Genomic DNA, 24561 nt, shown 5'->3' with positions numbered 1-24561 from the left:
AGGTAGACATTAATGATACACCTGGATGATGAGAAGCGCGCCAAGAGCACTTCCCATCTGGTACCACCATTAATGGGTGTGTCAGAGAAAAGGGAGAGGAAAGAAACAATATGGGGCGTCCATAGATCAGGAGAAGGAATGGCAGAGAACGCCCGTGACAGTCTGCATAGAAATAAAACAAAAATGGTCGTTTTTGGTAAAGGTAAAAACCAAATCAGCTACTCCTAGTTTGTAAAGGGGGAGAACATTGAGGTGCTGGAATCTTTTTGCTATCTGGGTGTAGTCTTTTAAAGAAGTGGAAAATGGATGAAACATCTGAATATGGTCAGGGAGAAGGCCCGGATTAGGTTGGGGGGGGCCAGATTAGATTTTACCACAGGTGGGCAGATGTTGAAAAAGTGCTTAGATGTGTACAAAAGCAAGGTAGAGAGTGCTCTAGTGTATGGCAGTGAACTTTGGGGGTACTTGAAGTGTGACAAGCTGGAGGTCATTCAGAACGGGAGCCTAAAGAAGTTAACTGGTCCCCCAGAGGGCCCGCCGAACATCTCTCTTCACTTGGAGTTGGGGGTGCCCACATTTTCGATGGGCCAGAAATCGGTTTTGTACCTTTTTTTCTGAAAATCTTCCATTCAGAACCCCGGAACTTGAACACGCAACATATTTTAGAAGCATTGGTCGGATCACCCCTTACCCCAAGTATAGGTGGTTTTATGTCAGTTATAAAATATTAAGGAACTGTGGGGGGTGAGGCTGCGGGTACACTGAATCATTCAAGTTGTCAGCTTTAAAATCTGTGTTTACAAGGAAAGTACTCTGAGGACCAGGAGAAGGACTGGAGTGCAGCTCGCTCACTGAAGAGGTTTGCCTCACTGAGGGGTAGCACAGAAGTTGGGGGAAGTGTGGGTAAAATGTGTTTGAAGGCCCTTAGTAACCAGGGAAATGGAGATCTGTTGAAACAGTGTCATTGTGGTCTGGCTGCATCTGAGGACTTGTGTCACTTTTTGCTGAGCTGCAAGTGGTATTTGGACCTGTGGAAGGATCTGTTAAGGTTCTTTTTTCCAATATTAACATTCGGGACTGTGAGGCGGTGCTGTACTTCATTATTAATTGTTCTGACATGGATTCTATTTTTAAACTGTGTAACTATGTGAGAGCGGCCTTGCTTCGCCTCGCAAGACATTTGACAACTTAATTTAATCCAGCGTTTGTTGTTTTGAGATGGTTTCATGGGTGGGGGGTGGATGGGCTGTTCCCAGATTGTCGGGGGTGGGTTTGGATGATTTTAAGATTGTTAAATGGGTGATGATTTTAATGCATTTTGTTCAATGCACAAGGTTCTGATTTGATTAACCGTTGTAATTATTGCATTTTTTAATGAAGAAATCCGGGTTAATAAAGTATTCCTTCATATACACAAGCCAAAACTGTTGGCTTTGCCAATGCTTGTTTTTATGAGACTTCAGTGAAGGATATGCATAGTGCTTAAAAGTCTAGTGGCTGAAGGCAGAGCTGGTTTAGACATTTTTATTGCACCAGTATTGGGTTTACTGCTCTAATTAAGTTATTAACTCTCAGAAAACTGCTTTGAGAAAACACTGTCAGGCACTTGAGTGCAAATTCTGACGGTAAGGCTCGATTGAAGTGAGCTCTAAGAGTTGCCATGAGGAGGTGTTTTGGGTGGGGTAGGGCAGGAACACGGTATGAATGGCCATAGGGATAAGCATTGCTATGGCCAGTCAATGTGTGGGAAAATAACCAAACAACACCTTCAAGCTTTGAGTTCCTCCTCACATGTCATTTCTCCCTATCTGGACTCTAATTCAATAGTTCACGGTTTATAGGTGACAAGCAACACCCAATAGCCAAAAATAAAAAGTTTGCATCAACTGTGGTCCTCCTACTTATTTTTCAGCAGGGTGTTGATAAGCAACAGTGCCTATATCAGTGTTCTGATCCAACTTGATGTGAGGAGCTGCATGTGCCCTTTTAATGCTGTATTTCCAAGCTGGAGAAAATGCTAGTTTTGAGTGCAAACATGTGCATGTGAAAAGTCACTCATAGGATACTCTTGAAGTGGTTTGTCCTTCATTTTGTAAAGCTTGGGAAAGCACCCGCTGAGTAAAATGTTGTGAAGGGGATGCCTGCAGGAAAGGGTCTTCCCACAGAAACGTTGCTGGTGCCAAGTGACAGAGAACCCTGTACCAAGAGGTGTGAAGAGGAAAGTAACATCAGAGAACCCTGTAGCAAGAGGTGTCAAGAGGAAAGTAACATCAGAGAACCCTGTAGCAAGAGGTGTCAAGAGGAAAGTAACATCAGAGAACCCTGTAGCAAGAGGTGTCAAGAGGAAAGTAACATCAGCGAACCCTGTAGCAAGAAGCGCCAAGAGGAAGGTAACATCAGGGAACCCTGTAGTAAGAAGTGTCAAGAGGAAAGTAGCATCAGAGAACCCTGTAGCAAGAAGTGTCAAGAGGAAAGTAACATCAGAGAACCCTGTAGCAAGAGGTGTCAATAGGAAAGCAACATCAGAGAACCCTGTAGCAAGAGGTGTCAAGAGGAAAGTATCATCAGAGAACCCTGTAGCAAGAAGTGTCAAGAGGAAAGTAACATCCTAGAACCCTGTAGCAAGAGGTGTAAAGAGGAAAGTAACATCAGAGATGCCTGTAGCAAGAAGTGTCAAGAGGAAAGTACCATCAGAGAACCCTGTAGCAAGTAGCGTGAAGAGGAAAGTAACATCTGAGAACCCTGTAGCAAGATGCGTCAAGAGGAAAGTACCATCAGAGTACCCTGTTGCAAGAAGCGTCAAAAGGAAATTACCTCCAGAGAACCCTGTAGGAAGAGGCGTCAATAGGAAAGCAACATCAGAGAACCCTGTAGCAAGAGGTGTCAAGAGGAAGGTAACATCAGAGAACCCTGTAGCAAGAGGCATCAAGAGGAAAGTAACATCAGAGAACCCTGTAGCAAGAAGCATCAAGAGGAAAGTAACATCAGAGAACCCTGTAGCAAGAGGCATCAAGAGGAAAGTAACATCAGAGAACCCTGTAGCAAGCGGCGTCAAGAGGAAAGTAACATCAGGGAACCCTGTAGCAAGAAGCGTCAAGAGGAAGGTAACATCAGGGAGCCCTGTAGTAAGAAGCGTCAAGAGGAAAGTAGCATCAGAGAACCCTGTAGCAAGAAGTGTCAAGAGGAAAGTATCATCAGAGAACCCTGTAGCAAGAGGGGTCAAGAGGAAAGTATCATCAGAGAACCCTGTAGCAAGCGGCGTCAAGAGGAAAGTAGCATCAGAGAACCCTGTAGCAAGAAGTGTCAAGAGGAAAGTAACATCAGAGAACCCTGTAGGAAGAGGTGTCAATAGAAAAGCAACATCAGAGAACCCTGTAGCAAGAGGTGTCAAGAGGAAGGTAACATCAGGGAACTCTGTAGTAAGAAGCGTCAAGTGGAAAGTAGCATCAGAGAACCCTTTAGCAAGAAGCGTCAAGAGGAAAGTAACATCAGAAAACACTGTAGCAAGAGGCATCAAAAGGAAAGTAACATCAGAGAACCCTGTAGCAAGAAGCATCAAGAGGAAAGTAACATCAGAGAACCCTGTAGCAAGAAGCGTCAAGAGGAAAATAACATCAGAGAACCCTGTAACAAGAAGCGTCAAGAGGAAAATAACACCCGAGAACCCTGTAGCAAGAAGCGTCAAGAGGAAAGTAACATCCGCTATAGATTTCAAATATCTTAAGCAAGTCCTTTTGTTCTGTTGCACCGTGAACCCAAAGCCCAAACTGCACACTGCTTTTGAGAGCATTTTGCTGGGAGTACTTTTATTATGAGGGTATTTATTGAGCACAGATATGGCCTCGGGAAGCAACAGAGCACTTTACAAGACGTAAGAGGGAAGTACACAGCGAGGGAAGCAGAGACACAAGGCAGCGGGGAACTAGCAATGGGGAGGGCAGGCAATTTGGCAGCGAGGGGTCTACAAGCATCCATGGGAGGAAACAGGGGGGATCAGATCACACAGGCTCGGATTAGGTGGGGAGTGTGTGTGGACCTAGGCCCGGGGTCTGCAGCCTGTGGATCGCCAGATGTTTTGGACTATGAATCCTATGACCCCACGCCTTTGACTATGCGGGCAAAGGCTCATGGGAGTTATAGTCCAAAGCATCTCGAGAGCTAGAGGTTGCAGACCCCTGACCTAGGCATTAAGTACGAGCCATCCTTTATAAAGGTTACATAAGATTTCATACCTCCCATTGTAAGCATTCATAAATCCTAAACGGACAGGGTAGGTTTGTGTCAGAGAAAATGTGACATAACTGAATGTCTGCCATGCTGGTTGTGTACCGTATTACCATATGTGGATCCCACACTTGTGACTGTACATGGTTATGCGCTACAGTAGCTGGAGCTGATCACCCTGCTTTGTCAGAAGGAGTAAGGCGGTTCAAGCGGAGGAAGATCCTGGACCAGATTTGGAGGTTACACAAGTGTGTCTCCCCACTGCCATCTAACATCAATTATTGTTATTATGATATTTATTGAGCGTAGAACTAGCTTTGAGAAGCAACGCAGCACTTTACATAGGTATACAACAATAAAAGATACACAACGGAGCGCTTTACAGAGGTATACAACAGTACAGATGCATAACGGAGCAGTTTACAGAGGTAAACACAGTACAGATGCATAACGGAGCACTTTACAGAGGTAAACACAGTACAGATGCATAACGGAGCAGTTTACAGAGGTAAACACAGTACAGATGCATAACGGAGCGCTTTAAAGAGGTATACAACAATACAGAAGCATAACGGAGTGCTTTACAGAGGTATACAACAATACAGATACACAACTGAGCGCTTTACAGAGGTATACAACAGTACAGATGCATAACGGAGCACTTTACAGAGGTAAACACAGTACAGATGCATAACGGAGCTCTTTAAAGAGGTATACAACAATACAGAAGCATAACGGAGTGCTTTACAGAGGTATACAACAATACAGATACACAACGGAGCGCTTTACAGAGGTATACAACAGTACAGATGCATAACAGAGCACTTTACAGAGGTAAACACAGTACAGATGCATAAAGGAGCAGTTTACAGAGGTAAACACAGTACAGATGCATAACGGAGCGCTTTAAAGAGGTATACAACAATACAGAAGCATAACGGAGTGCTTTACAGAGGTATACAACAATACAGATACACAACAGAGCGCTTTACAGAGGTATACAACAGTACAGATGCATAACGGAGCACTTTACAGAGGTAAACACAGTACAGATGCATAACGGAGCAGTTTACAGAGGTAAACACAGTACAGATGCATAACGGAGCAGTTTACAGAGGTAAACACAGTACAGATGCATAACGGAGCACTTTACAGAGGTAAACACAGTACAGATGCATAACGGAGCAGTTTACAGAGGTAAACACAGTACAGATGCATAACGGAGCGCTTTAAAGAGGTATACAACAATACAGAAGCATAACGGAGTGCTTTACAGAGGTATACAACAATACAGATACACAACTGAGCGCTTTACAGAGGTATACAACAGTACAGATGCATAACGGAGCACTTTACAGAGGTAAACACAGTACAGATGCATAACAGAGCTCTTTAAAGAGGTATACAACAATACAGAAGCATAACGGAGTGCTTTACAGAGGTATACAACAATACAGATACACAACGGAGCGCTTTACAGAGGTATACAACAGTACAGATGCATAACAGAGCACTTTACAGAGGTAAACACAGTACAGATGCATAAAGGAGCAGTTTACAGAGGTAAACACAGTACAGATGCATAACGGAGCGCTTTAAAGAGGTATACAACAATACAGAAGCATAACGGAGTGCTTTACAGAGGTATACAACAATACAGATACACAACAGAGCGCTTTACAGAGGTATACAACAGTACAGATGCATAACGGAGCACTTTACAGAGGTAAACACAGTACAGATGCATAACGGAGCAGTTTACAGAGGTAAACACAGTACAGATGCATAACGGAGCAGTTTACAGAGGTAAACACAGTACAGATGCATAACGGAGCACTTTACAGAGGTAAACACAGTACAGATGCATAACGGAGCAGTTTACAGAGGTAAACACAGTACAGATGCATAACGGAGCGCTTTAAAGAGGTATACAACAATACAGAAGCATAACGGAGCGCTTTACAGAGGTATACAACAGTACAGATACTTAGCGGAGCGCCTTGAATGCATGAAATGCTGTCGCATGCCCACCTGCAACAGTTAGGTCCAATCACTTCTGTAGTGGAATAATACTATGACAGCAAGAAGCCCCTTGGGTCCTAAGAAATCTGCGTAGGTGCTTTGGAAGGGCCGTGTATTGGCGGCCCCCGGAGGCTCTGTCCTGTGGGACCCTCTTGAAGGCAGATCATCAGGTGACATCTCTGTGCAGATACTTACCTTGCGGAGCACCAAAGCCACTATATTACTGGAGGCCTGGGGTCCCTTTGCGGTGCCTTGCCTAAAGCATGGTTTTGTGAGACCCGGGCCTACTGGATGCCGTCCTGGTGGTAAAGGAGGCAGTTATACCTGGACGATGAACGTGTGGTGCAACGTGACGCTGTGTCCCTTTCCAGTGCACCTGGACGCCTCTCCTTTGTATCAATGTCCTCCGTGAGACTGAGGACCTGTGCGGCAGCCCGTTCGCTTCTAAGGTTCTGAGAATGACTCCTATTCGGAGAAGATCCAGGGAGCCTCGTGGACTATTCGAAGCAGATCCAGGGAGCCTCGTGGAAGTCCGCACATGGCCTCCCTTTTTGTGTTCACCTGGTTTGAGACACATTGGCTAAGATATTGCAGTGTGAAGGCAAAGTCCTGCAAAGGCCCTGAGACTGCATGCGTGTACACATATGCCTCCAGTGGTCTGAGGTTGCATTCGAGAACTGTCTTCAGATCCCGACTAATGCTTATTTCAGGAGGACCCCCTTCCCAGATGCCCTTCCAAAGAGTTTTGTTTCCACCCATGCAGGCCAACGATGGGCGGAGGAAGCAGAGCACCCGTGGAAGGCAGTTTCTAAGCATTTACCACACCTGGGGCATGCGCACTCATTAGGGACTTGTAAGTCTCTCACTGAGCCCCATCGCATTGTCAATCACTGATGCCCCGCTCCTGTTATGGCTGTGACTATTTTCTGATCATTCCTGAATTCTGAACTGTAACGCTCTAGCTAACAGTGTTTAGCTCCCCTTATGGTTTCCAGAGCCAGTGCTGTGAGTATAGTCCACGCTTCCTGTTGCACCCCGTCAGTGCAGTGGTGCACCCTGGTTTTCTTGCCCCGTACTGATTTGCAGTGAAGCCCTGTTTCTTGAGCCTGCCCCGCTTGGAGCATATTTCCGGTTTCTCACGCTTTGTATCTTCCCTTCCGTTCTTAGGAGAACGTGGGTCGAGGTAGCCCACTGTGTTTTATTTCTCAGCCTCTGCTTCCTTGGCTCCTTGTTGACCTTTAGGGGCGACATGCTGATGTACTTTCTAGCTTGCAGCTGTAGGATTTCCCATGCTTCCCGTGTGCCTTTTTACACACTGCCATGGCTCACTTTTTTGTATAGCACGGTGTAAGGGTGTAGAAGCAAGACATTGACAAAAGGTGCGTCCCTCCTCCTTCTCCCCCTCTGCTCTTAATATTGTGTTGTCATTTTATTTCCCACCCTCCCTCCCTGCCCTGTGGACGATTTGAAACAGTATATTCTTATTGTATAAGCACCTGACAAGCAAACAATAAATAAATAAAATACATGGTGGCATGTTTACTGCTGTAAACATTTATTAACGAAATGAGGATTGGGGAAAACCTAACTATCCCTAATAAAGAAGGCTTTCCCTGCCTCAAAGAATAATCAAAGGATTTTATCGGGATGTCCAAAGAAAATAAAGTCCACAGTTGTGTCAAACCTATTTCCAGCCCTTACACCAGCAACTTAAACTAAGGAGCAATGTGATCTTTGGCCCAAAAGAATGACTTTCTTCTTCTTCTGGATGGTGGTTTTATAAGTTCCTTTCCAGCTCGTAAAACAAAGTTCAAATGGTGCAAAAACAATCTTCCAGAGGATGTGTAAACCTTGTGCCATAAAGGTTGCTGGGTCCTCGCAATGCCAAGAGAATGCCTCTCTTCTCTTGGCTGTTGCAAAGCCCAGGGGCAACGCTCCCCATCCCCTGGTTCCAGCTTTTCTCACAGTCAACCCGGTTCACTAACCTGCCAGGTACTGTGACTATGAAGATGTCAAAAGTTGTATTCGTCATATGGGTCCGAATCGTAAACTCGCCTTTCTGACTTATATTCTGTTTTCTGCAATACTTGATATACTCTCCTGCCAAGTATCATAGGGCGGGTTTGGATATGTTAAAGTTCTCTCGCCTCTGCCAGGGTCCCACGCCCTATCTTCTGGATTTTGCTCATCCTTCCGGGTTCTCCACCAATTTTTTGGGGACCCTAACCCTCCCTGACAACCAGCGTACGTTTGTCCTGGTCCGTGATAGTCTCGGGTCTTCCCGGTCGCCTGCGGTCTCCTATGAGGCTTGTGATGAATCCTACATACTCCTGACTAATTCCCTGCCTAAATTCTCCCCCCAGGTTGCCAGGGAAAGTCTGATGCTTTCTGACCCTGACCTTGGGGGAGGGTGTTCCACGGGAGGGTCACCTGGGAGGTAAAAAGGCCCAGAGGAATCCGTGGGCTCAGACACTGCATTTGTCTTCCTCTAAGGAGGATGGCTCCGAAATGACAAAGTATGTATGGTTTTTTGCAATAAACATTTTGCTGTTCCACAGGACGCACATATAAATAGGAGTGAAAACAATCACAAACTCCTAGAATTTGGGAGAAAACAAAACCCTTCTAAAATTCAGGAGATCTGTAAAGCTGAAGACCTCCCTAGCACCCAAAGGTGCAGTGAAATGAGATTTGTGAATAATAACAATTTAAAAGCATTGCCTTTTCCTTTTCAATCAAGGCTAATCACTAATCCTTATGACGTTCCTTTAAAGAATATTATAAGGAATAAACTAGGATTTAAAATTAAAACAACAAACTCAAAAACATACATTTTCCATTAGGGACTTCAAGTCCCATAATTCCATAAGTACTGGGACGAAGAAGAGGGCTGGAAAGGTACAATGTTGCAGAAGTACTCAGCTCATTAATGCAGATGACCCAGACCTGGCCGAGACAGATAGGCTTAAAAGGCCCCCTCAGGTGCAGGCCATAGAGTTGTTGGAGAAGAGCAGAGGAAGCAAGAAGCAGAAGCAGCGTGGTTCGTGCTGGCAACCCAGGCAGAAACTGAAGAAGAGAGAAGACACCGGCGCCACTGGTTGGCAGATCTCAGCTTCCAGGCCTGAGAGGGTCTGTGTCTTCAGAAATCTAAAGTGCAGGGGTCGCGCAACGGGAAGTGTGCTAGAGGAAAGCTTCCCCCATGGTGACTTGTTTTGCAGCGGCTGGACAGCGGGAAGTGTGCAGGAGGCTGGCTCAGGTGGCTGGCGTGGTCCTCAGGGCTGGCGTGTACCAGTGAGCCTCAGATGCAAGAGGAGCTCCAAATGTAGCTGGAGTGGGCGAAGGCGGACCAACAGAAGCAGAAGTGCTGCAAACAGTGAGGGGAATGGAGGCGCGCATCTTACCCGGTGAGTTCACAGGCTGGTAGTGGCCCTGAAGTGCTCCGTACCAACTCGTGCGTCAGAAGCAGGCATTCGGCGAGTGTGTCCAGAGAACTATCCTGTACTATGTGAATCCTGTACTATTGCAAAGCAGCAGAAGCAGCACTTGGTATGAGTGAAAGTTCTTCCCAAGTTTATTTTGAATACCGAACCGCCTGACCAAGACACATATTAATGCTACTGATGAACTGAGAACCTGTACAAGGAACAGGAAGAACCTTACATCTTCCGAACTTGGAACTTTTGTTGACAAATTAAATTTGCATTGACCTGTGCTAGAATTTTGTTGCAAACCAGGATTTCCTTGTTTTCTTTTCTTGAACTGTGAAGCAGAATCACGTTTAAAACCCTCAAATCCAACCTTCCTCAAATCATTTCTTTTTAACACAAGCAGGACGGATGCATAAGTCATCATAGGTGACTTCGAGTCGGTCTAATATCACAATCATCCGAGATTCAAGCCTCTTAACAGTATCCACTGTATTATTTTCCATTGCATGTTGTAAATATTTATATAGGCAATTTGTAGGAGGATTTAAAATGTTGGCATAATTCGATAATAGACTTCATACCACTCTACAGGACAGGGAGCTCAAGCTTAGCTCATGCTTGATCATACAATTTGGAATGGACATGGCAATGTTTAAAACATCTTTAATTATTCGTCCTTGCTTAGTATCTAAATGATCACATAAGTCAAAAGGACACACCTCAAGAATATAAATAAGAGCGGCTTGAACCTTCATCGTTAAAAAGTCGCGCATAGGGCTAAGGGAGAATTGACAGTATCTTTTAAAAATGATCTTCATTTGGCTCTTTGATGGAGGTGCTTTATTGTTCTGTCTTTCTTTCCAGATGGTAATGGAGGAGGTGCTGCTTAGTTGATAACCATTATAGCAGATTTCGGACTGTATTTGAACTGCAAGATCACCCATTTGCCACCTGAATGATTTTAATTTCCTGCAGCATGTAGGATCAAAATATTTGTTTTTCTGACATTTGGTATAAGATTTAAATCAAGGGCATATTTTTCAAATGCAAACAATTTAGCTTGCAGGCCAATGGGAGTGGCGCCCATTATGAGCAGGCCATCAGCAAATGTCAGCCAATGTAATCTTATTGAACCTAACCTTACAGGATACATCCCAAGTTCCTTCCAAATCCGATCTAGATCGCAGATGTAGAGATTAAAAAGCATGGCTGCAAGTTCTAATGGCATCCGTGATGGCGTCTTCTCTCGATATCTTTACCTTATATGCTGTGTTAGAGTGCAACATTATTAACCAGTATATTCATTCTGATGGAATTCCCAGTTTAAGTAGTTTAGTCCATAGTATATTCCTCATCACACAATCAAAAGCACAAAACAGATCGATGCTTGCTATGTAGATTGGGTAAGCTCCTTTCTTTTTCGTGCTAGAGATGATATGGGTCATCAATGTAGCATTCAATGGCGTACCCATTGCCTTCCTGAAACCAATCTAGGATCTCGCAAGAATGTCATTGGTGGCGATGTACTTTTCCAGATCATACAGAAGTAGGTTTGCAAAGATCTTAGCACAGGTGTCAATGAGCGATATAGGTCTGTAATTTTGGGGTTCAAGAGCATTACCTTTCTTGTATATTGGTACGATTAATGACGTACCCCATTGCTCTGGTATGTTGCCAGTTTTAAGAATCACGTCAAATTTAATTTTGAGTATTGCTGCCCATACTATTGGATCGGCTTTCTACATACACAAAGGTATGCCATCCGGGCCTGGGGCATTAGATTGAGATCGTTTCTTAATTGCCCATATGATATCAGTTTCAGACAATATTCAAAGTGTCCCATTTCACAAAGGAATTTAATACGGGTGTATTAGATCTAAATCGCGATGGAATAGCACATTTTTCTGTTAAGTATGTAACTCATGTGTGGGCCGGTATTATATTCACATTGGCGGCACCCTTAGTGCAAGTTGTGTTACGCATAATCGACCAGATGTACCTGCATACATAATTTGCGCACAATTTCACAATTAAGATTGTTTGGTTGATTTTTTCTCACAATTCTCATTTCATTATTGAACTGTAGTAAGATTCGATTTTTTACATGTTTAGCCTGAGCAGAGATGGATACAAGTTCTTTAGCGATGCGCAAATCTTTGTTTTTTTCCGTTTTAAGAGCTGTATTTCATGGTCAAACCTATTTGTATGATATGAACCTGTTGGGGTTGGTTTGCCTTGGACAGTTTGTATAACGTCAGTAATTATTTTAACTATTGCTTCTTCTTTGATGAACAGTGAAACACCCAGGTCCCGACACAATGATGTCCTAATAAAGGCAGTACTCACTTTCTCTGAAATACGCTTACATAACGCCGGGTTCCATCTCACCGATAGTTGGGCTCAATTGATTTCATATAGTGGCAACAAGTGATTCATTCTGTGGCAAGCATGTACATGCGTTACATTGAATTGAATGGGAGCGTGATCGCTTAGGTTAATTGGATGAATCAACACCGGTGAAAGTAAATGTGACAGCTCATTCGAAGTTGCAAAGTAATCTATCTTAGAGGTGTTATTACCACGACTCCATGTGTGCTCAGAACCATCTGCCTGACTACTCACATACGATATCTCCCATGTTTCAAGGTAGGCAATCCATTTTTTACCCCTGGTCCTAGATTCCAAATTCCCCAAGTTGCCATTGCAGTTCTTCAACGCCTTATTCACACAGCATAAGGAGTTAAAATCTCCTGCAATGATAATCTTGGGTATTGTTGCCAGATTATATATATTTTCCAAACATAGGTCTAAATCGTCAAACATTTCTTCTAACGATACTTTCAATGGATTCCAATATAAGGATAACAGATATAGGCGATCTTCGGCATCATTTCCCATATCTATTTCAATTCCCACCACTTGAGAGGAGAGGTGAATCTGAGACGATTTGCATTTAAGCCTGTTGCTTATAGCAATTGCAATCCCTCCAATTGGACGACCCAAAGTGCCCTTGTTAGCATGGCTACAAATCGTATGATAGTCTTCCAGAATCAAGTCATGAGTACACATTGTTGTCTCCTGTAAAAAATAATGTCTGGTTGATCGTCGTTGGAAAAAGTGGAGAGCCAACTTTGAAGTACATGATAGCCACGTGAGTTCCATGATATCAAGATTAGACTTAAATGCCTTTTTTGCTAGGCTGAAGATGGGATGTTTTTAAAAGAAGAGATGGAACGCATTAGTGGCTCTATCCATGCTAAATTTTGATTTCCAGCCGTCATGGCAATGATCTGGGATATACAGGTTTGTTCTGTGGACGTTGCGGATGATGCAGAAGGGATCACTATTGGTTTAGGAATAGGCTTCTGAAGGAACTCTTGAGCATCATATTTGCAATTGAAGGTGTACAGCCTATAGCCCATGTTCTTCAATTCGGTTCTATAACTCCAAATCAGTTTCAACACCATTGAGTTGCCTACGTATCCCAACATTCTGTAGTTATTCTCTAATGGCAAAGCGATTAGTTCAAAGTCGTTGTTAGTTACCATGCGCAATGATGATATCTTCGCTAGTATCTCTAGAAGGAAAGATCTGTTGATCCGTTTGCCCCTAAGGACTTCGGGCTTTCCCTCTAATCCTATGATGTTAAGATCTTCCCTGGGAGGTAAATCCTTGTTTGATCTTTGTTCGTCAGAAGACGATTTACCGGCTAACGAGCTTATATTAGGGATTGCTACTGCAGGATTTGCTAATATAGCTGGAGGTAAGTTTTGATTATTACAGGCGGTAGTGTGATTTGAGTTATGGTCGCCAACTCGGGCCCCTAACTGGTGTTCATTCAATATACGTTACTCTGGATTTTTCATCTCGGATAAATTGAATTCTCTTGCTAGTACTTTCGAAGAGAGGACACCTCATTCAACTGCTGAGTTTAGAATCTAAATCATACCGGTAATCGATATTGTGTCCGATGTCTTTACTTGAGTTTGGTCATTACTCAAAGGGCCAAGTGATTTGGATAGTGTCATTATGGGTCCTAACTCATGACTTAAGTTAGCAGCATTGGTTCGATCATCACTCTTCACCACCTGCTCATTCCTATGTGCTGAAATAATAGAATCTATGTTTATTTTTACAGACAGACTGAGATCTGTAGGCTTTCCTGGACCGCAGATAATCACATAATCATTCCTAGTGAGGGGATGAGTTGATTTTGTGGGGGGTGGATCGGAGCAGCATACGTCAGCATATGATGGAACAGTTGGGTGCCCCGATGGTTCTGGAATCATCGGGGCAGTTGGAATGGTTTTCTCCTCTACGATGTCTTGGTTAGTTGTTTGCATCCCTGCCTTAGAAGTAGATTTAATACCCTTTGACGGGAAGTAGTTCCCCAATTCTTTTTGGATTTTTATGGGTTCTTGATTAGGCAACAAAATTTCACCCATCCTGGGTCCCAGTTAAGGTTATCATTTTCTTAGATTTACTTTTAGGTGCCATATTAGATGTTCCCAGAAGGGTGGATTGCTTGCCCCCATCAGAAGCGCTTGTTGTATCTTTGATATTATTATTATTATTTTTTATAATGATTTTAGGGGATAATGGATGGAGTAGAAGTGCACAGCTTTCTTCCGAAAGCTGATCTACATCTATGATGTCATCATCTTAGTGGGAAGGAGGTTCGTGCTTCATTCCTAGGTCAATCTTTTTTCCTTCGACACTTGACTTATCTTGTATTTTTGTCATTTGTTTATCTTTTCTGCGTTTCTCAGCTAGTTTTTTAGCCTTCAAATGGATTTTTCTAATACGCCTTGAAAAAAACAGAGATTTGTCACTTTTGGCGTTATTATCCTCATTTGCAGTCTGTTCTTCAATAATATTTAGCAGGTCAGATGGGCTACGAGGAGGGTCAGGCATACAATCGAGCTGTGGGGAGGTTGGTTTTATATGTAACGCAAGTTTTATCTCTCTAATATCTTGCTTAATAGAATCCATATCAATGCCTTTGGTTCCAAGAGTAACAACCAATTCTTCGAGCTGTGGTCGTGATTGTTCATCGTTAGCTCTAGGAGGCTGCACATCGTCATTTAGAAAATGGCACTGAGTTTGTTTGTCTTCTATAGGCAGCCTTCCAGAAATGTCAGGGAGTTTGTGAGAGCTAACAGCATAAGGGCAGAGCACCAGGAAAAATGTCTCTTTGGCTAGCATAAAACCTTCCAGACGGTTAAGTTTAACAAGTATCTCATTTGAGGTGGTCCTCATTTCGCGCAATTCCATGTGTGTAAAATCATGACCTTTGTCCAGAAGGTCAAGTATCCTTATAATGACCGGAAAAGAATATGGGCTGGATGGAGAATAAATGTGCGGTAAATCATTGCCCTCCTCTGCATTTTTGTCATATTTAGGGAATGGTTGCTGATTAACATCTGGCGAGGAAACTTTAGATTGGTTCGCAGATAATCGCGGTAGTGTTGGGGAAGTAGGACTGATGGTTTGGTCATATAAAAGTTTCTCATCTATTAACGGAGTTAGAGCACCAATAGATGCCTGAATGCGTTTATTCAGTTCATAGAATGGGTCTAGGACATTCCCTGGGTTACCTATGGTAGGGTTGTCATCCAATAAGGAACTGTCCATAGTCTCATTTATGCTGTTAGAAGCTAGATTCCTACCACATGTAACACTAACTCCTTCTGCTAAGTTAGATGCAAGATTTTTCTCTGCGGCAGTGCAGCTGATTCCAGCCATGTTACATGGGCCGGTAAATCTCGCTGCCTTAACGTCAATGGGTAGCTCAGCATGACTCTGTTGCACAAGATCATGAGTGATTATTGGCATATTGGGTGTTATGTTTGCCTCGATCGACGGATGAAGCTCTCCAATCGATGCTGATAATGGGTATGCCGCGTTCCCGCTGCATACCAAAGCATCCACATTAGTGATTATAGCTTCAGGCATGTCTGTTAGACGGCCGCTACAGAGGCCAGATGCATCACTCAAACCTGTATCAGCGGACGTAACTGAACTTCGCTACGTTCAGCAGACTATCAGAATAAGATAAAGTGCCCACTCCCCCACCACCCTAACAGCCAGTCCACTTGAAATGCCATTTGTGATGCGCGCGCGATGCGCAGTGACAGTGGTTTTCAATGTTTTTCCTGTTCCTGTTGGGGCGTGGCTACAGGCGTGGTCAGGCTGGTAGGAGTGGTGGCTGGAGCACAGCAGTGGGAGTGCACACTGGTTGGGAATCTGAAGTCTATGTTTGTTCCCAGTTTGTAGGCTGTCTGCTTGAAGGTGGATCTGGGCACTTTCTTGATCGTCTGTTTGCTGCCTTGTCTATCTGCCTGCGTGACTGGGTCAAGTGCTTCACTGGATTTTTCTTGCTGGGACACACGTGGTTAGGTTGTTACACTGATGCTTGGAGCGATGCGTCGGCAAGTCCTACTACAGTTGTCAGGATTTTTTATGGTGCCACTGATGCTGGGGACGTCGCTGTCCTAGATGAGATGATGGAGCCAATTTGTGTTCCGGCCAAGCAGACACACAAAGACCCGCTGTTGCTGCAACCGAAATCCAAATAGGATTAGTGTTTCCTTTAGTTTATTTTAGGCAGGGAAATCCTCGTCAGGGTAGGGAAAGTGAGGCGTTCATCCAACCTTTGAATATAATAAAATGGCATATGTTGAGAAAACGATACAAAGTCGTCCACCTGACCTTTCTGACCCCTCACAAGCTTCCCAACCTTTGTGGTCGGTCTGTGGTAGTTGGAAAATCCTTTTCTGTTGGAATACAATGTTTCCCTCTCGTGTTCTCCTGTCTGCTGCAACACCTGGTGTTTCTACTCCCAGGTTTGGGGACCAGTCCTTTCACTCTGGAACTGCTCCGCTTTTGCTTGCCACCGCTGCGGCGTCTCGTCAGCGTTCTTCATTCTCGGGTGTACGCTTGCTCTTGCGGCACCTCCTGTGACGGCTGAATGCCATTCCCAGTCCTTCCTATATTTTTATAATCCGTTGTACTTCAGATTACCCAAATTGACTAGACTGCGCTGCTTGGACTTGCGTGGTATTCCGTACTACTCTGTGCTCTTCTTTGTTCCAGTTTCCCAGTCACAGGACATGGGTAGTCGTCGTTCTCCCTCATTTCAGTGTAAAGGAAGGAATTATTATTTTGTACCTTACAATAATACATAGAGGGAGGGAGGGACTGGGTTACCCTGAATAGGGTAGAAGGGTAAGGGAGTGGATAATGGGTATTTACATACTGCATTCTCACTGTAACGTCATCCCTTCTCCTATTTGATTATCCCACAGTGCACCGTAACCCACCGGCACCTCACCCTCCTGGGTGGGGGGGAACCTACTGGACTGTGGATGCACTGCCGTGGCCCCATGGGAGAAGGAATCATCACAATGGCCATACATTAATGGGACCACCCTTTCATGAACCCGTGTGAAATTTGGGATCAGTGTCGACAACTGCCAACTAAGGTTGCGTTTCTTGCCATTGCGAGTTCTGTAGGTTACATTTTATAACAACACAACAGTTGCCAGCTTTGCAGAGCTTGGTCACTCATGTCTTGTGTGGGCATTTAGTGCAAAAACAGTAATTGCAACAATTGTTGAACTTGTTGAGCTATGTTGTAATGATAGCCACGATGCCCCAGGAACCGCTGCACGCTATATACATTTAAAAAAATAAAAATATAAAATAAAAAAATATCATCATTAATTTTATGGCATTTGAGGGCGGACCTAGCTTTGCAAGCAATGGAGCGCTTTACAATCATAGCGGGAACAACACAGTGAGTGAAGCAGAGAAAAGGGGACTGGGGGCATAACAGGGGAGGATGGGCTTTCGAGTGTGTGCCCCACACCCTTCTAGCATTTCCATAAACACCTACTCATCTAGCACAACCCGGTTATTAGTCTGTTTAATGTATTGATTTCTGAGCGTATGATCTTGATGAATGCTTTGCTTACTCTCTGTGTGATCTTGGCTACATTTCCTTTGATGGGATCTCTCCTTGGTGTGTTCCTGTGACATGCATTTGAACACTTATTGCTTGGGATTAGATTAAGAGGTTCCTATACAGGGATCCCAGAGATCTTAATGGGGCTCACTTTGAACCTCTCCAAATATCGATGGGGCTTCCAGACCAACCTCCGGTTTGACAAAAGGGGCACTTACCTCTACGATTATTCACCATGCGATGTATTCTCCCACTAACATCATGCCTTTTAATTTTTCAGGATATGCGAAACAGATACACACCGTGAAACAATCCCGTACCTCAATGTCTTTCCGTGAGGGTGTAGACGACTTCCAGTGGAATTAGTTTCGAGGAGGAGGGCAACAGAAGACATAAAATCGTGTTGTAGTGGATTGGGGGGGGGGAATTATGCATATTCTGTGAATTTGTATGGTGGGAGCAAAGGCAGAGCTGGAGACTAAAACAAGCATACAGGGGAGTAGGAACAAAGGATTGACCTAGTGGTCCATATCGGCCATCGATGCCTCTTATGTGCAGAGATGCAGGCGGGCGTCCGCGTTAGGGGCGGCGTCAGGGATCTACACATACCTAAGGAAGCTTTTCGCTGGTCCCGCAGATGTGATGTTAGGGTCCGGTGCATATTTGAAGAGGAATCCATCCGAGCCCCGTTTCTGGTCCCCATATTTTATGGTCACCGGGAGATCCGCCGTCGCGTTACTGGGGCCCGTCCGACACTCCACCTGGTTCTCCTGCACCTCCGAGAAGCTGAGAGATGAAAAACATGTTACTCTTACGAGGAAGCACTAGCCAAGCCCATTTAAAATATTCAGAAGTTGTTGAAGTGTGTTAGAATTAGAACATTTATTTTTGGGAGAAACAGGTGTGTAGAGACAAGACTTCAACATATTTGGTCAGGAGTTGGATAGGTGACATCTTTGTTAAGTTTCAGGTCACAGAGCTGGAGGCCGCCATTTATATACAGGTAAAGCTGGGGCAGCACTTCCGTTCATGCGCGGTCAGTGCAAGATTAAAATTAACAAGTCCCGCCTCTCTTATTCCAGCTAATGACCTGGGGGAACTGGTTGAATTCCAACTTGGAAAGACAGAAAGTTTCGCCTCACACCTGCAAAACAGTGACAGCTTGTTGGGGAGTTGGCTAATCTGCGGAATGCCAAGCACGTGTTTTCCTGATCTAATTTTGGAAGAGACTGACATACTTTAATTTGTTCATGAGTGTTCAAGACTTTACAGTGCATTTCTGGTCAGTTTTGTCCTGTACTAGACGCTTTAGAGCACACATATTTATTTCATACGCTTTCCATTAATAGAAAAGCAAAAGTCTGGCTCAAAGGAATAATCCTTTATCTAGGAGGGAAAATATTTCCCTAAGGGGGAGAGGATGGAGCCCAGGAGTATAAATGACATGTATGCGGGGGGGGGGGGGAGCTTTGGGGGGGCGGGAGAGACATTCCAAAAATAGAAATGTCCTATTCCACCCACGGCATGAAATCACTGGGCACTAAAATAGCTGGAACCTCCAGGGAGCTGGGAACTTGTGCGGGGCGGCAGCCGACAGCGTCCAGCCGTGGGAACCTGGCACCAGCCCCAGAGAAGCCCATTAGCAGGCAGGCCCGCTCCCCCAGGACACAAAGCGCTGTGCCTGGAATCAGCAGGAGGGAGCGATGGAGGGCCCCATGCCAAGAGGGACTGATGCCCAACCAGTGCCACGGACGGCAGTCTACCGGGGCTTCCAATGGACCTCCTAAAAGGCTTCAAACCCAGGCCTGGCAGGCATAGCGTTATCCCTGAATCTGGACCTCTAGTTTGTGTGCTTTTAAGTTTACAGTGGTTAATTTTAGTTTGAAAACATCTGCTATAAAAACATGTACCCAAAATGTTCTATTGGTTGTAAAGGTATTAACCGGGGTCAGTGTCCAGTTACTGCACCCCAATCCGTTTAGTACCGGGTGACTGGTGCCCAAGGGCCTCATCACGACTTGTACGGTATCTGGCCTGTAATACCGCTCAACTTTATTAGCGTTAGCACCCACCGGTCCCAATGGTGGAATTTCCGGCGCAATTACTGTGCGGTAATACCGCATTGTGCCAACAATGGGCATTTTTTCTGTGCATTTACCCCCAGCTCTGGGGGTTGAATACGTCGGACTCGTGATAGGGCCAGCCCTTAAATGCGGCATTAATACTGTTACCGCCACATTTATTTAAGGGCTACCGCCCAACTTGTAATGAGGCCCCAAGTGTGGCCACATCACACAAGATTCACCACTCTTTACCACTCTCTCTTTGTTTCGCACAGTGTTTTGGCAATTTCTCTGGACAGTTATTCTCATTTAAAGCACTTTGGCATAAAGCGCTATATAAATGAATAAATACAAATACGAAATACTCACCGCTGACGTCTACCCGCACCACCAACACCGCACTGCTAGCACTTCACTATAACCCCTGAATATGACCAGCAGTTAGTCACGGTTTCCACTCCATGAGTACAGACCTCTCACTAAAAACCCACTAAACCCGCTCACCACAGCCACAGGGAACTGCACAAGCACTAACCACCTGCCTCCACTTCTCCACACTTTATAGACTTATTAGAAAGCCACTGCACCGGATTCCCACCACACTCCACTGCACATCAAACACCAGCAGGCACCCAACTGATCAGAACTCACCACAGCCCCTGAGCGCTACCAGTAACGCCACTGCCACCACTTGATTACAACCCTTAAACAAGGCCAGCAGTTACTCACCGTTTTCACACCACAACAGACTTTCCCAGTAACAGCCCACAGCTGCACCTCACCTCACCGGAAACGCTTGTGTATAAGCGCATTATAAATACCAAATCCATCACCGCACGCACAACCACCTGAGCCTTTACCAGCAGCAACCAACTGCCTCCACAACCCCACACAGACCTAGTGATCTGTCTTCACATAACCCCACCACCAAAGCCAGCAACAACCTAACTGCATGCAGATCACCACACACCCTTCACTGTACCAGCAACACCCGCTGCTTCCACGCCACCAGAACGTTACCAGCAATGCACACTGCCTCCACATCATCAGAAAACCAGCACGGTACAAGCAATGCCCACTGCCTGCATGGCATCAGAACCCAACAATGGTACCAGTAATGCCCACTTCCTCCATACCATCAGAAACAAAGATCGGTACCAGCAATGCCCACTGCTTCCACATCACCAGACCCCCATAACAGTACCAGCAATGCCCGTTGCTTCCACATCACCAGAACCCCATGAAAGTACCAGCAATGCCTGCTGCTTCTAAGTCACCAGAACCACAGAACAGCACCAGCAATGCCCAATGCCCGTATGCCATCAGGCCCCCATAACAGTACCAGCAATGCCTGCTGCTTCCATGCCACCAGAACCCCAGAACTGTACCAGCAATGCCCACTGCTTCCAGGTCATCAGAACCCCAGAACAGTACCAGCAATGCCCACTTATTCCAAGTCACCAGAACCCCAGAACTGTACCAGCAATGCCCACTGCTTCCAGGTCATCAGAACCCCAAAACAGTACCAGCAATGCCCACTGCCTTCATGGCACCAGAACCCCAGAACTGTACCAGCAAGCCCACTGCCTCCATGGTACCAGAACCCCAGAACTGTAACAACAATGCCCACTGCTTCAAGGTCACCAGAACCCCAGAACTGTACCAGCAATGCCCACTGCTTCCAGGTCATCAGAACCCCAAAACAGTACCAGCAATGCCCACTGCCTTCATGGCACCAGAACCCCAGAACTGTACCAGCAATGCCCACTGCTTCGAAGTCACCAGAACCCCATAACAGTACCAGCAATGTCCACTGCCTCCGTGGCACCAGAACTCCATAACAGTACCAGCAATGCCCACTGGCTTCATGGTACCAGAACCCCAGACTGTACCCGCAATACCCACTGTTTCCACCTCATCAGTACCCAAAAACAGTGAAAGAACGCCACAGCCTTAAGGAAACCACTTACCTACAGTGACCTGTACAATTCCAGCAAAGAATCACTGCCTCCACCTCAGCGCGCCAAAGACTCGCCCCCGCAACCCCTCACCCGTATCAGCAATAACGCAATGTTTTCCTCTTCTAAAGTCTTGGAAAACACTTGCAACAACCCACTGTCCACATCTCACCAGAAGCCAGACATGCATACACTTGACGCCTAACAAGGTGTGCCCACAACACAATAAGACACGTGGTTTCCCACTACCAGCGAGCAGCTCTGCAGCTTCACGTGGGGTGCCACCTATAGAGCCTTACATATGGCAGGGGATGTCTCCAACCAGCACCCTGATCTCACTGGGACGCCCGGTCAGCAGCTTGAAGCCGGTCAGCGTCAGGCAGGTTCCTCCAGACTTGGGTCCTCGGATGGGGTAAATGGAGCTCAACTCTGGATTCTGAAAAGACACAAGATAAGAAGGGGGAAAAGAGGGCAAGGGGTGGGTGGGGGAGAAATAACATGGGAAAGGGACAGGGATGGAAATAGACAAGATACAGTGGGAAGGGGATGGGGCAGGACAGGGGATGGGGCCGGACAGGGGATGGGGCCGGACAGGGGATGGGGCCGGACAGGGGATAGGGCCGGACAGGGGATAGGTATGGGAGGGGGGAAGGGGCAGGACAAGGGATAGGACAGGAGATAGGGCGGGACAGGTGAACAGGCGGGACAGAGGATGGGGCGGGACAGGGCGGGACAGAGGATGGTACGGTAGGGGGGAAGGGCGGGACATGGGATATGACAGGGAAAAGGGCCGGGCAGAGGATGGTACGCGAGGGGAGATAGGGCGGGATAGGGCATAGGGCAGGCCAATGGAAGGGGAAGTACAGCGGACAAGGTTCGGATGGGTTGAACCAAGGTAGAGGATGGAGAAGGGATAGATTGGAAAAGAGTGAGAATGGAAAAAGATACAGTGGGAAAAGGATAAGTTTACACAAACATTGTGGCAGATGGAAAAATTGTGAAGTAACATCCAGGAAAACAAAGGGAAGGGGAAGAGAGACAACTGCTTTAGGGAACAGCACCAAAATATTAACCTTGAAACAGACCTGGACGCAGAGTGCACTTTATGTTATGGGGTCCTCACAGATAATACAAATCAAGCACAGTTGTTTGTACAGTAGGTTTTGTGCACACATGTCAGATCCCTCAACATGCACCCAGGGATCTGCTGTAGGAAATGAGGTTCATACCCTCTCTGAACCTGTTGGGGGATCTCAATGTTGTGGCCAGGCAGATCTTCAGACCTTGAGCACTTCACGATGAGTTGCTTAGCTCCCAAATGGGATACAAGCACTGTTTTCTCAATCCATACCACAGGCACCAAGAATCTCACTACATGAAAGTCCCTCAAGTTCCCTTCTCTAAATCATTCACCTATGGTCCCTCGCACATGCAATCTGTGACTTTAGGTCTCGGTCCATGGTCACGCAGTGCAGGAAGAAGATCAATGTTTTCTAAATTGATTGAATGATATTTTATTTATATCGCGCTCGTACAAAAGTGTTTCAGAGCGCAACCAGACAAGGGAGGGGAAACAAGGGAGAACAAAGAAACAGTTTTACTAGGCCCAGTGACATTGGGAATGGGCAAGGGCATGCGAGAGGGAGAGGGGGAACGTGTGTGGGAGGTAGGAGAAAGTGGAGAGTGCGGAGCAAAGGAGAAAAACAGATACGTAATATTAAATAGATAAATAAGAAATCAGTGATAGTGCAGCCAGCAAGTGGCAAGTGCAAGGTTTAAGGCAGCAGACAGGGTATGTCTGATAAGTACAGGGGGCTGTATGGGTACAGATACAGACCCCAGTGCAGGGGGTGACCCGGAGGCACTGCGGGAGAGTGGCAGGGTGAGTAGGCACCTGGGCCCGGAGGACAGAGGGTGGCCAGGTGCACAGTGCCAAGAGAGAACAGATCAGCAGGGGAGAGGGGGAGCGAAGGCAGAAGCAAAGAGGAAGGTCTTGAGGTGCTTCCGGAACCGCAGATGGTTCTCCTCAAGTTTCAGAGTGGCAGGGAGGCTGTTCCAGAGGAAGGTCCCAGCCGAAGACAGATCTACCCCCAGCTCGTTTCTTTGAAAAACGACTGACCCTGAGGGAGTTGGAGGTAGAGGAGTGAATAGCTCGAGAGGGGAGGTATTTGCAGAGGGAAAGCTGAAGGTATTTTGGACGCAGGACCCAGAAAGCCTTGTGGACAATGCAGAGGGTTTTGAATTTAATCCTTACATCCACTGTGGGCCAATGAAGAGATTTCAGGGCTGGAGAGATACGATCCCAGGGTTTGAGGCCAAGGACAAGTCTTGCAGTCCTGTTCTGGATTAGTTGCAGAGGGCAGAGAGTAGAGGCAGGTAGATTTAGAAAAAGGCTGTTACAATAGTCCAAGCTTGAGAGAACCAGTGCTTGGGATACATTGAGCTTCTGGGGGAAGGAGAGGAAAGGCAGAGTACCTCTGAGTAGGTGCAGTAGGAAGTTTGACTTTTTAGAGACATCAGAGATGTGGGCGGAGAAGGAAAGTGTGGAGTCAAAGATGACCACGACGTTCTTAGCCTCGCAGGTGGGAGTAGGAGTAGGGCCAAGGGAGGCTGGCCAGAGAGTGAGGGGAAAGGATGGTGAAGGTATGCCGATGAGGACGATCTCTGTCTTGCTGCCATTCAGACCAAGATAATTGGTGGCACACCTGTCTTGAAAGGCAGTTAGACAATGATAGATGAGAGAAGGCGAGGAGGTGGCCGAGAGTAGCCTGAAAATGAGTTGAGTGTTGTCAGCATAGCACTCGAAATTGGAACAGAAAGTGGCAATGCAGCAGGCGAGAGTTGCCAGGTATTGTTTAAAAAGCCAGGGCGCGAGGTTAGACCCCTCGGTAGAGCGGGAG

The 24561-nt window shown here is 45.8% G+C and overlaps 1 protein-coding gene across 5 annotated transcripts in view; it reads right to left on the bottom strand.

The window, feature by feature from the left end:
* Positions 1–24561, bottom strand: part of PLXNB1 (plexin B1) — an 830120-nt gene that overhangs the window by 113586 nt on the left and 691973 nt on the right. For all 5 annotated transcript variants that reach the window (XM_069643229.1, XM_069643227.1, XM_069643226.1 and 2 more), the window contains 2 exons: positions 21961–22097; positions 18250–18426 (listed from right to left, as the gene is read on the bottom strand). In XM_069643229.1, the coding sequence (XP_069499330.1) occupies positions 18250–18426; positions 21961–22097 (314 nt within the window). The remainder of the gene's footprint in view (positions 1–18249; positions 18427–21960; positions 22098–24561) is intronic.

The sequence above is a fragment of the Ambystoma mexicanum genome, chromosome 2p (assembly GCF_040938575.1).
Source record: "Ambystoma mexicanum isolate Mex_15411 chromosome 2p, UKY_AmexF1_1, whole genome shotgun sequence".
Classification (NCBI taxonomy): Eukaryota; Metazoa; Chordata; class Amphibia; order Caudata; family Ambystomatidae; genus Ambystoma; species Ambystoma mexicanum.
Note: the sequence above shows the minus strand (reverse complement) of the source record. Positions and strands in the feature narration are given on the sequence as shown.